At 32.7% G+C, this 15,945-nt stretch overlaps 3 protein-coding genes across 5 annotated transcripts; all 3 read right to left on the bottom strand.

The window, feature by feature from the left end:
• Window positions 1-693: 693 nt before the first annotated feature.
• On the bottom strand, window positions 694-2,163 carry LOC110683968 (dehydration-responsive element-binding protein 1F-like). Its single transcript, XM_021860364.1, has one exon. It carries the CDS (start codon window positions 2,136-2,138, stop codon window positions 1,440-1,442), a length of 699 nt encoding a protein of 232 aa, XP_021716056.1. The 5' UTR covers window positions 2,139-2,163; the 3' UTR covers window positions 694-1,439.
• Window positions 2,164-4,107: 1,944 nt separating this feature from the next.
• LOC110684292 (tRNA dimethylallyltransferase 2-like) lies at window positions 4,108-10,318 on the bottom strand. The gene is made up of 10 exons (XM_021860733.1): window positions 9,869-10,318; window positions 9,719-9,798; window positions 8,281-8,349; window positions 7,643-7,715; window positions 7,357-7,478; window positions 6,800-6,874; window positions 6,019-6,432; window positions 5,339-5,414; window positions 5,061-5,218; window positions 4,108-4,722 (listed from the first exon to the last, which is right to left on the bottom strand). Exons 1-10 carry the CDS (start codon window positions 10,071-10,073, stop codon window positions 4,555-4,557), a joined length of 1,440 nt encoding a protein of 479 aa, XP_021716425.1. The 5' UTR covers window positions 10,074-10,318; the 3' UTR covers window positions 4,108-4,554.
• A 2,414-nt stretch (window positions 10,319-12,732) lies between these two features.
• LOC110684291 (probable DNA double-strand break repair Rad50 ATPase) lies at window positions 12,733-14,719 on the bottom strand. Of its 3 annotated transcripts, none has more exons than XM_021860732.1 (5): window positions 14,575-14,719; window positions 14,004-14,249; window positions 13,593-13,703; window positions 13,184-13,273; window positions 12,733-13,079 (listed from the first exon to the last, which is right to left on the bottom strand). In XM_021860732.1, exons 2-5 carry the CDS (start codon window positions 14,208-14,210, stop codon window positions 13,005-13,007), a joined length of 483 nt encoding a protein of 160 aa, XP_021716424.1. In that variant the 5' UTR covers window positions 14,211-14,249; window positions 14,575-14,719; the 3' UTR covers window positions 12,733-13,004. The 3 variants fall into 3 exon arrangements, with proteins under 3 accessions (XP_021716424.1, XP_021716422.1, XP_021716423.1); XM_021860730.1 differs by having other exon boundaries at window positions 14,004-14,369; window positions 14,575-14,718; XM_021860731.1 differs by having other exon boundaries at window positions 13,193-13,273; window positions 14,004-14,369; window positions 14,575-14,717.
• Between the last annotated feature and the right edge of the window lie 1,226 nt (window positions 14,720-15,945).

Here is a 15,945-nt window from a genome sequence, read left to right as displayed (position 1 = left end):
AGACAGAATATTCAATATTGTACTTGGTAGTTGGAATAAGAAATGAAAACAAGCTGAAATCCAAAGGACTGCAAGGTAGCAAGGGCAGGGCCTTTTTCAGCTTATAATTTCATACTTCCTCCGTAAAATGTTAATTGCAATAAAGGAATATTTTATATGTCACAAATAATACCCCTTTGTTACAATTAATATTTAACGGAGGAAGTATTATTGTTCATGTAATGCTCATTTAACAATTACTTAGTCCGAAATTTATAGTAACATTGAAAGTGTAACTCATGTACCGATGTACATTCATATCAGCTTCAAACTTGGATTAGATAAAGTGGTATATATAGAGGCCAAAATTTCAACTCTAAGCTATATATGAATTTGAATTCAAATTATGTGAATACAGGAATTGAAAGTATTATCAAAAGACAGGATTATATTGAATGAATAATTAAAGCAATGGGAAAACATAAATGAATTCAAGTATGAGAAGATATTAGTGAGCATAAAATGCCGAGCCCGGTAGACGGTACCACAGAAGAAGGTGGTCCTATATATATACAATGATGAAGAAATTACTAACCATTGAATAATAACACGAGTATGTACCAATAATTTAAATAAGGTAACACATACACATATATACTTGGTACATCATATCTGACCAAATAATTCATGCACTACAGTTCAATTACGGAAAAACTTTATTTCATTCACTTCATGGGTATGGTATTACACAATGTGGTCCTGGAATTAAAAAAAAAAAAGTCCTTTATTGTTGTCTCAATAACCCTTCAATATTTAGGGCTGGAGTTCTTCTTAAGTGATGTGGTCGAACTCCTATTAAAGGCAATGATGTAGATGGGATTCAATTTCTTGAGTATGTACCACGTTGTACATTTTAACAAGTTTCTTGCGACAATCATTCACCTTTTAAGTTGAGTGGTGGAGATTTTCTGGCTATAGGTGGTAAAGTAGCTTTGTTACTCAATACTCCAGCCTGTTGGGAAACGAATGTTATTAAGGTCCACCATATTCATGCTTTAGCAATTCATCATGCGACAATATTATTACGAAAAAAAACATTATTTCGACCAAAATTATGATCTAGATTCAATTCTAAAACTATAATATAGAATTGAAGATGATGAATTGGAACCACTTATTAGAAATTATTATATACACCCGGGTGTACCGTACACTCAGGTCATTTGCTCATTTAATCAACAAATGAATAAATAATATTTGTACTTATTTGTTGATTGAATGGGCAAATGACCCCGGGTGTACATAATAGGCTCGCGGAACCACTCGATCACGGGCTCACGGCCTCTTAAAGCACTGGAGATTGGGTAGTTAAACCAATCTAGCTCACGCTAAAAGCCACACATGTTATACATTGCATGCCCTAAAATGATGTTGTATAAAATTCTCTAATTAATTTAGCTTTATTGCCACAAATTTAAATCTATATGACAATTAGCCTCATCTTCCTCCATTTCATCCCAATTCACTCCTCTTTTTAAAGAAGGCGGTGTAAGAAGCATACCGGCAGCCATGCTATCAATGAAAGCTGGCATATTATAAATTACTTCTTCATCGATAAACAATAACTCTTTGGATTCAAAGCTCATTGATGATTTTTCTCCCATATCTTCACTCTTACAACCTTCATAAGGTGAGGAAGAGCCAAGATCGGACCTAGTGGCTTGTAAAGCCGCGAGCCTAATGTCCTGAGCTGAGCTAGACTTAGCTCGAGGAGCAAGCCAAGCCGAGTCAGGAAAGTTGAGAGAAGCTTTGTCACCCCTTAGAGCTAGGGTTGCAACGTCGTGTGCCCTAGCTGGAAGTTCTGCCGTAGGGTAAGTCCCTAGCCATATCCTACTTTTCTTGTTAGGCTCACGTACTTCACACACCCATTTCCCTCCATCTCTCTCGCGAACCCCACGAAAAATAGGGTGGCACGTCTCTTTGAATTTTTTCCTTCCTGCCTTCCGCTTGTGGGGAGGACATGTAGCTTCACCACTCAGTGAGGTACTGAGTGGTGGAGCTGATTGGAAACTAGGCGAGTCCAAGGATGTTATATCATCGGACTCGCCACTACTTGATGGAGGTGAGTATGGTACTTGGGATGATATTTGTGGGTTCATAGCTTAATGTGAGGATGATATTGGGTTATGTAGTTATTACTTAATGGGTCAAAAAATGGAAATATATGTATGAATTTATTTTGGTATCATCTATAAATTGGCACGTCACACTTGACACATCACACGTGACGAAAAAATAATGTTATGGAGCACGTGAAAAAAATGGGATTGTGGGACACAAAAATAAAATCAAAAAACAACGTGCTAAATAGATAACGGCGGGACGTGAAGGACGGTTTTGTAAAGGCGAAAAGATAGAAATAGCTGGTGATTGATGTTGAAGGACGGTTTTTGTCCCCCACTTTAGAAACTACGGAGTACGAAGTAAAGTTCTCTAGTGCTAGTATATTTGTTGTTGATGCTCTAGTCTCATAAACTATCACTTGGTGGTAAAATTGTTGTGGAAGCTCTGGTCTCATGAAATATCACATGTGATTAAGGTATGTAGTGTCTTACATAGTTACATTGATAAGATATTAGACGATTGTTTACATCAAAAAGACCAATGGACTTAATATAGTGATTAGAGCTGACAAAATTCTGACACGACATGACACCACGACTGCAATTGGTACGACACGAACGCGAAGTTATTGAGAGAAAACACGAAGTCAACATGACACGAAATCAACCCGAACACGACACGAGACCAAACATGAACACAACACGACACAACTTTTTGCCAGCTCTAATAGTGATGAAGTAGTTTCACCATAAAAATAAAAAAATATAAATTCAAATTCATAATAATTACTTTATATAAAAGTAGGTGGCTAGGACTGAAAAACGAGTCGCAAGCTTTAACCGATCAGGGTTGCAGGTTGGGCTAGATTGGTCATAAACAGTATGGGGTTGACCACTTGGGTTAGGTTGTAGGTCGATTGGGGCTTGTGACAGGTTGGTAACATATTTAGGAATTAGGATGGTTCGCACTTCACAAATCATGCTTGAGGATAACAATAGTTACACACATAACCTAGCACAACAATAACAATTAACAAAAGCTATTTATGGTAAATAACTAGATACTACATTACCACTCTTATCTTAAAGTATGGTGGTGGTAGCATGGTGAACTCGTGATGCACGAAATAATATATATATTTTTTAATCCAACCTCAAATAACTTTTTAAGTTGGATGTGATAGAGACTTTTATTCGTAAAAGCTAAACGAACGTTTTTGTGTTTTAATAGTTCTTTGATTAGACTTGGCAACAATAACAAAAACATTTTATTTTAATCAATGTTTATGCTATTGATAGTCATTTAAGATACCAACGACCAATGCTTGACTAGTTTAGCAACTTAATATCACCGACCAATAGCTTCCTCAATTTTTTTTTTTTTTTTTTTTTTTTTTGAATAAATAGCTTCCTCAATTTAATAAAATTTGTTTTAGTGTGTTTTAACTGTTAACAAATTACATGAGGTTTGTTAGTAGCATTTGTTATCTTCAACTAGCTTTCCATTAACAACTTTACGGCAATTATTCAAAACTATATGTTAATTAAATTCTAATACTAATGTATTTAAAGAATAAAAACCCAACGAAGATGAAGGTTTCCCGACATCTTAATAGAACCCCGAGATGCCAAGTTGGTAATGTAAATTGTAAATAACAATATCTTATAGCTTTTCACTACCAATGCAACATAGTACTTAATTCTAAAATAGCCACATAACTAAGCCAACCTCATTCACGAGACTAAATAAACATATTGATATTTGATAGGTCTTACAATTTTAAACCAACTTTTTGACCCTGGGAACATCCCACACATCTACTTCATTTTTGAGAAAATTTCCCAGAATGAGTCATTTGAAAAGGCATTTGGTCGTTTGAAGGATCATCTACATCCTTGCCCCAACACTCACCCCAAGTACCCGTACTGATCTTATTTACACAGGAACTGCCTTACCATTGGCCACCTTCAAACAATTCTAACACTAACCAAATAAGTATGTACATACTTAACATTGCGACTATTAACATTAACAAAAAAAATCTTGTCCAAAAAAAAAAATCAATAACGCTGTCACTACTTTGATGACCAACTGTACCTTATATAGGCAACTAAGGCATCTTAGGCAAGCATGAGGCTGGGGAGATCAATATGAGATACTTGTAGTACAACATGTAAGTTAACCCCCAAAATTTGAGATATCAATGCAAATCAGTCTTATACAAGAGTAGGTGTAAATATCAAGATACTTGTAGTACATATGCAACCTACAATAACATGAGCAACAGCTCTATACATATAAGACAGGAAGAACAAGGGATTCATGTAAGCATCACACACTTAGACAACATCAAAGACCAACTCTCCCAAACAGCTCCTTTCCATACGGACCACACCCCAATCTCCAAAATAAAAATTTAAGAAAGACAGCAAAGAATGATTTTCAGCGCCATTACACTTGTGATGCATCTGAACTTACACAGTCACCCCCTGGAAGCTGTAAAGAGTCGGTTAAGAAAGAACCTTGACGCTTCTTTAGCTTTGCCATCCGTTTCCTATGTCCACGCCCTTGATTATGTTGTTTCCACTCATGTGCACCACGAAGGATCTTGTCACATGCCTACAAAAATGGAGCAAGAGAGAAAATACGTCAAAACCTTCGAAATTAGCTGACTATGTTGCTGACATGGAAAATAGAAAAGCAAAAACAAGGAAACTATGAAATTTGGAAAGGCAAAAGCTAAAATAATGTATCAATACTATTGTCCAGAAACCTAAAAATATTTCACTATTATCAACAAAAACATACATTAAGAAAGAAATTAGGGTTATTTTATAGAAATTATAAAAATTTATGGGGTAAGAACTGAGAACAGTAACACGATCCTCAAGAGTTTCTGTGCAACAAAGTAGCTTCATCACACAATGAGTGTAATATCCATTAATGGTTAATTGTACCTTGCACGTGTACTGAGTCCATAGATCTCTCTCATTGAGTTTCTGGACCAAGTGGTCAGTATTATCTGAAGCTGAGGTCACATCAGAATTGAGGAAAGAGCTTATTACTTTTGCAGCTGGTTCAATCACTTGGGAAATCCATGTATCCTCTGAATTTCCTGAAAAATCAGTGTTTCCCATAAGATTAAAAATTAATTGAAACAGACCAGTAGAACTCTCAAGATAAAATATTTGTCCATCAGGAAATGTCAAAAACAGAAAGACTCCAAAAGGATTACCAAGTAAAGACTCGGTAGAATCTACAAAATGTATGTTCCATCCAAATAATGTCTGCAATCGATTTATCCTCCTCTTCTGCAAAATAACAATAATGACCAGCAATTAACTGATTAACTCCCTCTAGTGTCCATGATTTAGAGGATCTGAAATTTGAATCCATGAAAAAGAGAATCATACAAGTTACTCAATATTTTCCTGGAAAAGATGACTTATTTTCCTTCCAAAGTAATAATGTATGATCCTCGAATATATCACATTAATTGATTGATTTATTGAAGAAATGATCCTTTTGTTAGAGGCAAATTGTCAAGAGAAAAAAATTTGTCTATTGTAATATGATTGTCCTTAATATGTGTCAGAACTGAAGATACACTTAATTTTGGGGCAAAGAGTTGAAGCAATCCCTGGCAAGATCTTTCCCCGACTCAGTAAAGTGAAAGTGACTATGTGAAGATATATAAGGACATTTGTGGAGGACGGAAATTAATGAGTTTATGTGAAAATATCATAGCAACCCTCCCTTTTTAAAACACAGTGCACCGGAAAATTTTGAACTGCACAAGTATAGCATAGTTGCAATTTGTGGGTTCACTACTTCACATCCATCATTAAAATAAATTTTTTATTTTTATTTTTTTTAAAAGTAAAATAATAACAAGGCAGAAGACAAAAAACTTACTTGCCGACGAACAAGTCGTCTAGTGTTTTGTTTTAGTTTGGAAATGGCTTCTTCCAATAGGCGCCTATCTGGGGTATTAGAAGAGGAACTTGAAACTTCCAACAAATTTTGTCTGAGAGATACATCAGTATTATTCAGTGAAGCTGTATCCAGGAAAGAATTGTTCCGCTCCTTCCTCACTTCGGAAATATTAGCACAAAGAAAATCCTCAAATTCCCTTACTCCGATAGCTTGTCGCAGACCTCGTGTATAATCTGTATTCATGTTGTAAATGTCATAAACTTCATTAAGCAAACCAGCTTCAATCATCCGATCAACTCTCTGGTCCACAAATCGGTCTAGTACAGGAAGCGATGCGTCAACACAAACAAAACAGCAGTTGTATCTTGAATTACAACCAAGACGACCCCATTTCTGTCTGCCACATAAAAGTGAAACGATTTTTAAGCAAAAGATTCAAAATTTGACTTTATTCCAACTCCTTGACCGACCACAAAAAACTGAAACTTACACAAAAAGATGCATAGAGATGATGCCATGCCATGAAAGAGAATTTAATTTTCAAATATAGTTAGTGACTTTATTCCATCTTCTAATATTTTCCCAGTACAGGCCATATTTGCTTATAAAATTATGGCGAGCAGTCAAAAAGGCTGAACAGCATGCAAAACAGGCATTTATCCAGATACAAGATGGAAATACAAGTCTACCTAATCAAGCCAAGTTCCAATATAACAAAGACAATTCTAAAGCAGTCTGTTAATATCTTAAGAATACAAACCTCTGTCATTTCTCCCTGAAAGAGTTGGCTAGGGAGGATTTCAGAATGAGTGAACAACTCTAAATATTGCCTAATCTGCAAAATTTTCAACAAATTCAACACAAATCATGTTAGTTGATTAGCAGAAACATCAGACCACAACAGTCAAGCATCATTAACAAAAAAGATTGATAGGCAGCAGGCATGAGTCGCATGACTTCAAAAAAGTTATATTTTTTGGGCGGGTGATGAATATTGAGTTAATCACCAAATAAATGATGCAGTCGACAGCCGATATTCTGATCTATTATAGGCTTATAGCCATTAGCCAACGGCCCAACAGTATTATACTCAGTTTCGGCCTTAAACTGCATCAAATTCACTTTATTGATCAACTTCAAGAAATTTCTAAGGTTATCAATCTTATGACTGAATATTAATCAGATGATGGTCCAGAAGCATTGCAAAGGGTATCTTAGCAAAATATATTTATTGTCACACATATCTTTAACCCCCTTCCCTAACTCCAAATACAAATTCAAATTGATGGACACAGAATGTGAGATTGAAGATTTTACTTTTCTATGGTCGTTTGGATGTATTCTGTTCGCTGCCACAGGATCCAGGTCTCTAAGGCGGTCATAACTGTAATCACAACTGCCTTGCTCAAAAAGTTCACATTTTTGCAGATTAGCAACATCTACAAAAGAAAAGTTTAGATTATTATCAAAGCCTGACAAAAAGATCCAAATTGGTCTGAAATGTGCTTATTTTCTATGAAGATTTAAGATATTTGCTTTTAAAGAAAACAATAAGTGTAGATAAGTAGACTTTCTTCTATCAAATGATAACCTTTGTGTTTACCTGAATTCTCCCTTAAACATGAATCACTTATTTCTTCAACGGAATCATCAAGCAGGAAAGAACTCACAAGAGCCTGCATGCAACACAGATTAAGTAGAGCATCATTAGGTACAATAGACCATAAAAGGTACATAAGAACCAGAATGAAACGGCTAGATATATTCGTCCTCCGTTCTTTATTTTATTTGACATGTTTCTTTTATCAAAGTTTCCAACGCACAAGTTCAACGAATAATATCACTAGTTATCAAAAAGTAAAAAATTAAAAAGAAAAAAAAAAGAAAAAAGTTAATATATGAAAACATTCATTGAGACGATCTAACAAGATCTCACATCACTATGTTTTATCATAGCTAAAAATCACAAAAGATACTCAAAGTATAGTTTTAACATAGTGTCAAAAGTCAAATGTGTCAACTAAAAAAAATGAACTAAGTACTGAATTAGAGCATTACTTCATTTCCAATGTACAGTCAACTAGGATTTAGAAAAATGAGAGCTTATGCAAAGACAGAAAACATAATACACCATGCTTGAAAATATGTATAAAAAAAATTAAAATATTGCCCGATTTTTTGTAGAAAATATGGCTACATAGTTAGAAAGCTTAAAAGGCCAAAATGAACCCAAAATCATACCTGTATATAGAAATTAGTACCACCAACTATAACGGGCAAGTGATTGCGAGATAATATATCCTTGATGATCTGAAAATCCAACAAAGGTTGTTACACATAGCGACATACATTGCTTCTGTACTAAAATAAAGATGAATTCTCTTTTTAAAAAAAATGCTGAACTAACAAAGGATGATAATTAGGAAATTACAGTCAGCAAAAAATGCATATGAAAAAAAAGGGGGGCAGATTTCCATATGCCAGTGACAGTGAATCTAAATGCTAATACCACAAATAACAAACAAAATCAAAAAAAAAAATCTGCAATTCCATAATGCACTTCTTACAATCACAAATTGCAAATTTACAATTAGTTTTTCCAGAAGTTTATCACACAAAACAGTTGCAACAATAAGAAACCAGATGCGGGTCAAAGGAAAAGATTAGTTAAATCAACCCCACTTCCTCAACCCATCCTTCCTCTTGACTTCTTGAGACTTGACATCTATAATACTAAAGTCCCATATCATTAGATTACAAGGAAAGTAATTGATTTATATGAAATCTATCCCTTCCATCAAAACAACGAGACACTCCACATTTAAACATAAGTGCTTTGAGTAAGAGGGTTTAGTGTGCTTCGGTAAGACTAGTCTTTAGGATAGGGGATCTTTAAGAAAGTTTCCTAAGGTGTGTTCAAGTGTGGACAAAGTGCATAGACTGGGGTGCTACCCTCCCCCCCAAACAACTCCTCCCACATCGAACCCTACCCCTAAAAGGTCCCCAACGACCAAAACAAACACAAGAAGGAAAATAACAGGTTCCAAATTCTAGCAGAGAAGCATCAAAATGCAATTTAACTTCAAAAAGGCAGCATCAGATGCCAATGAGATTCATTGTCCCAAAACAAAAATAAGCTACCGAACAAATAAACTAACAAGCGGCAACTGTTGATGCTTATAAGATAGAACAACAACGCCTCCTCGATTATTATTCAGTTTTATCCAAAACAATCAATTACCAACATACATTGATGTAAAGAAAATCAGTGTTAAAACTAGAATTTCCAAAGTTTATGACACAGTTCTGTAATTTGGTCTACTTATTTACAACAGAGAAGCAAAATGGACCTATATTCATCTATAAGAGGGTAAGTGTTGGCATATATATCAACTACTAGTCTTCTAATTGTTCTTTCCATGAATTCAACAACAATGCCCGGCAAAAATGGGAAAACAAACCACTCCCTCAAGCTGGGGTAGTTCAAAATACACTATCAAAGTGACTATTCATTATTGTCAAGAAATCACCCCTTCTAAATTAGGAGCTTAACGCATAATAATGCATACATAATCACTATTAATCAATTAAAGAGTTCATAAACCTAGAATTCAAATCAGACCCAAATTAGCAACTACAGTACAAAAATTAACCCAAAAAAAAAGGTGCAAAATCTTACAGGAATAGCAGCATCTCGGAAATCTTTTGCAGTGAATTCCACATTAGGGCTTATTGTTCCCAGAAGATGGTGTGGCACTTCTGCAACACAAAACCCCAAATTCAGAAAATCAAGAGAGAGAAATTAGAGAGAGAAAGAGAAAGAAGTTACCTTTCTGTTCAGAGAGAGTGACTTTGTTGGTGAGAACATCCAAGCTATGGTAGACTTGCATGGAATCAGCGTTGATGATCTCAATTGGGAAATGGGTTGCTAAATCAATGGCTAATTTTGATTTTCCGGACCCGGTTGGACCCATAATAACCACTATTTTGGGTTTAGTTTCTCCTTCGCCATTGTTAGGGTTTTGGAGCTCCATTTTTTCGGCATCCGCCAAATTGTTTGATTTGGATTTCAGAGAATGCTTAACTAGTGAATTAGTGATCCTTCATGCGGTCATGCCAAGTTGTGTTTTTTTTTAAAAGGGGGTCGGGCTCGGCTGTAGACGAGATTTTAAGGGATCCCCATTCTTGTTGATGATTTGTTTATCCAATGATATTTTCGAAAGTATATCAACGATATAATTTGTTTATCTAATGATATTTTCGTAAGTTTATCAACCATTTATTCTAGTCAGTATGATATTTTTGTAAATAAGTAAACAACTTTTATTAATATGCGGGTCCCACAAATATTAATTTACTAGGTTTGATCATGTGCCATGCACGGTGATCTATAGTTATAAACTAAATTAGTCTCGTGCGATGGACGACATAAATTTTTTTTTGAAATAAATATATTTTATACATGTACCTCATATGAGAAAAAAAAAATTATATAGAAACATAATCATTAATTGCAATGGTATTTAGATCTAAATAATTTTGAAGATAGTAAAAATTTTATTCAAAAACTTTTGTATACATCCGGTTTACACTAATATTAGTGTACATCGAGCAGTATAAGGGTAACTTTTAGCTAATTTTAGGATAACTTTTTGTCTTTTTTTGGGTAACTTTAAACATAATAAATTTTTTATATAATCAACAACAAGAAAAGTTTTATAAAGGTAATTTAATTACATTCAATCACTAATAATTGATTTTTAGTCATTTAAAATGCGATTCTTTACTAATAAAGCGTAAATAATTTTTATTTGAATTAGGTTACTTTAACACATATTGGGGTAACTTTTAATTACTTTAGGTTATTTTTATAATGGATGTACAATAATTATTGTACACCCGATTTTTTAAAAAGTTTGTGAATTATATTTGGAAGACATATAGTTTTTTAAAAATTCATAATAATGTAAAAAAAAATAAATAGAAAATAACATAATATAATAATTGTCTTAAAAAAATATACTCCAAATATATTATTTAATAATTTAAGACAAAATTTAAGAAGATTTCAAAAAAATAAGTAAAAATAAAAATAAGAATATGATGTCAACAATTGATTTAGGAGGGAATTTATTTTACCACAACTTGACATTTGTACAATTTAAAATAGGGGATGATGTCAGCGGTTGTTAATTTAGTTATATTTATAGATTTTCAAAAATGTCTAACTGATATTTTTTATTGATTTATTTACGAAAATATCATTAGATAAACAAATTTGGTTTATCATCAAGATAAATTTGTATGAAATATTGTAATTGTTAAAATTTACGGTATAAGAATAGAGTGAATTTATGTCATTATGTGATCAATAATCTGTCATGAAATTGGTCACAAACAATCTACGAACTTATAAAATTGAATATTATTTTCTTTAATGGTAAGGAGTACTTTTTTATGCCGTTATAAATTGATAGTTGGATACCTTTATGAAAACATATTACTTTAGCTATAACTAATTTTGTGGTTTATATATTGAAACTAGTTTTTTGCCCGTGCAATACCCGGGTTGTTTTTTGAATTTAAAGATAAAATTTTTAATCTATATGTCAAATTTTAAAATATACCATTGATACAAAATTAGTTTATTGATGTGCTTTTGTGACGATTTGCTATCTAGTAGACATGTAATGACTAATACTAATATTGGTGGAAATGTTCGATTTAATACATTAAAAAATAAACAAATAATAAATTAAATAAGATAAATGTTTAAAGCCCGTTGGGTTGACCCGAACCTAAAACTTTGAGCAAAGTTTGAATATTATGTCATAAAAAAATTTAATTTATATGATAATTTTTAAGAATTATAATCTAATAATTTTTTTGAATAAAATTATAATTCAATTTGTATCTCTAAAATATTGGTCTTTTATCGAAAATAAAATTATAAACTTTAAATTTTATCCTAAAATTCTATATATTTTTTTTATCTTATGAAGTTTATTTAAATTGCTCCAACGTGGTGCGACACTTGGCGTTCTCTAACGCCAAGTGTTGTAACGTCGTGACCTGGCTAAAAGTTTAGCTTTATATATTAGTTATATAATTACAAAGTACAAGAATTTGTTTTTCATGGAATCATGGGTATCATTAGTGGTTCATTCGTTTGGTGTTTCATCCAAAATTGATTGAATAATTAAAATATTAGAAGGGAAATGTAATTTGATCAATTCAATTTAGTGATTTAAATTTTTATTCTCAATTAACATAATAAGAAGTATATGCTTAGAATGATTGGACCTATAAGTAAAGTTTTGAAATTGCACTTGGTCTTATTTCAGCAATTTCAATTTTTCACCTCATACATACATAGCCCATTAGCCCTCATTTGAGGAATGACATGTTATTTATTGACATAATACATATTGAAAATATGAAATATGAGTACATACTTTGGCATATTGGTGAGGGGCAATTAAGCAAATAATTTGTCTTAATTTTTTTTTTTTGAATATAAATAATCTATTTACTCTATGATATTCATCATTCTTAGCAACGGTAACTTAGACATCCTTGCAATTTCTTACACAAAGCAAAACACAAAACACGACAAAATATTGAGGTAAGTGAATTTTATTTCCATTTAGCATATTGATCTTAATCAACTAGCAACATACACAACACAAGATATTCCATAACACACAAAAATTGTATACAAATCTGAAAACTTTTATAAGTATTATAGAAGTATAATACACATATTATTCACATTTCAACACAACAATTTCCAAATGGAGCAAGTTCTCTAAAATGTCCAGCTAACAATATGAATTCCGTAACCCCAAAAATATAAAAAAAAATACACAAAATCAAACAAATCAATTCTAGTAAACCACGCCAAAAAAAAAAAAGTGCTAATAATCAGCCAGTTAATGATACTGAATTAGAATCATAAAATTAAATCAATGAAGAGATTCAATATGCTTGCTGAGCTCCTCCAGCTTCTTGAACCTCAGATTCTCACTTTCACTCACCAGCTGCAAATTATACAACAATAATTATTTATAATTAAATAACTAAAATTGTGATTAATTTAATTAAGTAAATATTGAAACCAATAATAGATGAAAGTTGTGATTACATTTGTTACCTCCATTAGTTTGGCAACAAGTTGAGATTTTTCCTTGCTTTTCTCATTGAAGGATTCAAGTGCTTCTTTGTATTCTCGTTCCTATTAAATTCAAATGAGAATATCAAAAAGAGGATGGACTATTACTGGTACTATAAAACTTTCCTCGAAACAATAATATAGTCAAAACCTATCACTTAAGATACTCTCGCCTATAATGAGATGACAAAAGAGGTTGTTGGACATAATTAATTTAGGCTGGGGTTGTTTCCTATTGACCACCCATAAGCCGAATGTATATTTAATACTACGAGTACGTAAATACAAAATAAGCAAGGACCGTTCAACAAACTATTTTAATTCAATTCATTCTAAAACAAAATAAAAAAAAAAAAAAAACAGAAAAATGTGAGAAGATTACCTTCTTCTGGCATGTAAATCCAAGTGGCCTTAGCTCTTTGTTGATAGTATCAATCCTCTTTCGAACGTATGCAACTTCCTTCCTCTTTGGATCTTCTAATGCTTCAAGTTCCTACAATTTTAAGTACACCTTTACAATTTATTCATGGTACTATTGCTAAGGAATATGATTTCAAATTCAAATTTACATTAACACCAAGTATGAAATAAATTTATGCCACTTGAATCTTCTTAATTTTGTTCTTGTTCTAGTATTCCTAAAGTTAGAAGGTAGGATTGCTAAATATAAACATTGAATTATAACTCGAAAAATTAGATTCATTGACACAAACCCGACACTACCAACTAAAAGTAAAATGACCTAACCCAAAACAACCCGACCAATAAATTAAAAAAAAAAATATACTGGTACCTCGCGAATCTCAGCTAGACGCTTAGTTTCCTCTTCAACACGACCTAAATGAGCCTGAACACGTTCCTTAACCTCCATCTTCTTCTTCTCGATCTCTTCTTCCTTGGCTCGAAAAGCCGATAACACCGACTTCGACATCTCTTCATCCTTGTCTTCCATATTTGGACTTCCCATGAAACTCATAGTACCCGAATTCTTAGTTTTCATACCCTGTTGTTGCTGTTGTTGTTGTTGTTGCTCCCAAATCTGTTTTGGTGTTGTCATTATTTCCAATATATAACAAATCACCTGATCTTCTAAATATATAGCACCTCTTTTTTTTTTTTGTTTAATAACCGCACTTAGCTTATCTTCTTTCTTTACTTCCTGTTGCACAGTTTGCTTATTGGATTCTCATCAGGTTTTGCTTTTAAGGCAATGAACCAACTTATCAAATTTAATTAAACTTTAGTATATACAAGTATTTTTTTAAAAATTGTATAACATGAAATGACTAAACTGCCTATGTTGTTACTCTTTAATTTACAATACAATACAAAAATAAAAGTAGTGAAAGTGAGAAATTCCTGACCTTTTTACAAGGGACAGTTTGTAGCCTGAAGGTCCCAATAAACTTCCTTTTTATTCTTCTTTCAAAAAAGAGAGATCATCTCTAAAATTGATCTAAGTAAATGAGTACGTTGTAGTAAAGTTTTAATACACCTCACTTATTATCTATATATGCATTTAAACATTGGTCATGGACCTCCTTTGGTAGAATTGCTATTTTCTTAAGTTGGTGAATTGGCAAATTCATCTAACAACATTATTTGTTCCAATGTACATTTTATCCACACTTTTACTACATAAATTTTATTTTTATGATTTTTCGTATTTACACTCCATTACTTATTATGTACTTTACGGAGTTTATATTCTCCAATGCCACATGTGCTCAATTTAATGAAGTGTATCAAAACACAAATAAGGTTCGATATTAAGTCTATCCTGATTCCTGACCATCAATACGACAGCTAGTCCATCAAACATTCACACTTAGTCCGCTCTAAACACGACTCATTGTAACTTATCTACACAGTACAATCTACTCTTAGTCTCTTATATGAAAACTTATCCTTTTGTTCCCATTATCATCATAAGGCCTTAGTTTGTCCAACCATATTTATTTCTGACATGCCCTTTTCTTATAAATTGAATAGAACAATAATATATATATGAGAGAAATTAAAGCATATATATGAAAGAGTGACAGTAAATCTTTCTGCTATCTTGAAAGAGGGGTGCTTGAAGTAGAAGATTGCTCAAGGATTGGCCTGGACAGTAAAGGGTCACCTACATACAATCCTATTACTATAAACATTTAAACAAACAAACAAAAAAAAAAAAAAAAAAGGTAAAGGGCATAAAATGGAAAATTATTTAAAGCCTCAACTTAAGGACCAAGACATGGTAGGAGAGAAGTTATCTTGCCTTTTACAGGTATGATTGCTATCCAGCTTCTTGTGCCTGTCACATATTGACATGTGAAACTACCTTAGCTTCATGAGTTGTGAATCTTGTATCTATTTTTCATATGAACAATCTTTACTTTGTCTATTGATTTTATATGTTACTTACTTTTGTGACTACATATGATGGCATACTTAAGCTATATATTTCTCCTTTGTGTCTAGATTTTAACTCGAGGCTTGATTATCCTAACAATATGTGACTAACCACTATGGTAGACTCGAAGGTTCTTACTTTGTCATGACCGGTGAAACTTTCCTTCACATTGACTCAAGGGAACGAAATTCCTTGCACCTTTTGGAGAGTTATTTCATCATATAACTTTAGTTCCGCAATGAACTTGGCTGAGATTCTATCAAGCTTGGCTTTCTTACTTTATGTAGCTTCTTATTTGTCCAGAATTAATAGTCACGTTGATAGTGTAATTTGAACT

Source organism: Chenopodium quinoa, unplaced genomic scaffold, assembly GCF_001683475.1.
Source record: "Chenopodium quinoa cultivar QQ74 unplaced genomic scaffold, ASM168347v1, whole genome shotgun sequence".
In the NCBI taxonomy this organism is placed as follows: Eukaryota; Viridiplantae; Streptophyta; class Magnoliopsida; order Caryophyllales; family Amaranthaceae; genus Chenopodium; species Chenopodium quinoa.
This window is presented reverse-complemented; position numbering and strand designations above follow the sequence as displayed.

Coding starts and splice junctions, on each gene's coding strand:
- LOC110683968 (XM_021860364.1), bottom strand. CDS start 2,138: ATGAACCCACAAATATCATCCCAAGTACCATACTCACCTCCATCAAGT.
- LOC110684292 (XM_021860733.1), bottom strand. CDS start 10,073: ATGGAGCTCCAAAACCCTAACAATGGCGAAGGAGAAACTAAACCCAAA. Junction 7,716..8,280: donor GTACTAATTTCTATATACAG/GTATGATTTTGG, acceptor TGTTGCATGCAG/GCTCTTGTGAGTTCTTTCCT. Junction 7,479..7,642: donor ATGTTTAAGGGAGAATTCAG/GTAAACACAAAG, acceptor TTTCTTTTGTAG/ATGTTGCTAATCTGCAAAAA.
- LOC110684291 (XM_021860730.1), bottom strand. CDS start 14,267: ATGACAACACCAAAACAGATTTGGGAGCAACAACAACAACAACAGCAA. Junction 13,274..13,592: donor GATTTACATGCCAGAAGAAG/GTAATCTTCTCA, acceptor TGAATTTAATAG/GAACGAGAATACAAAGAAGC. Junction 13,080..13,183: donor AACTAATGGAGGTAACAAAT/GTAATCACAACT, acceptor TATAATTTGCAG/CTGGTGAGTGAAAGTGAGAA.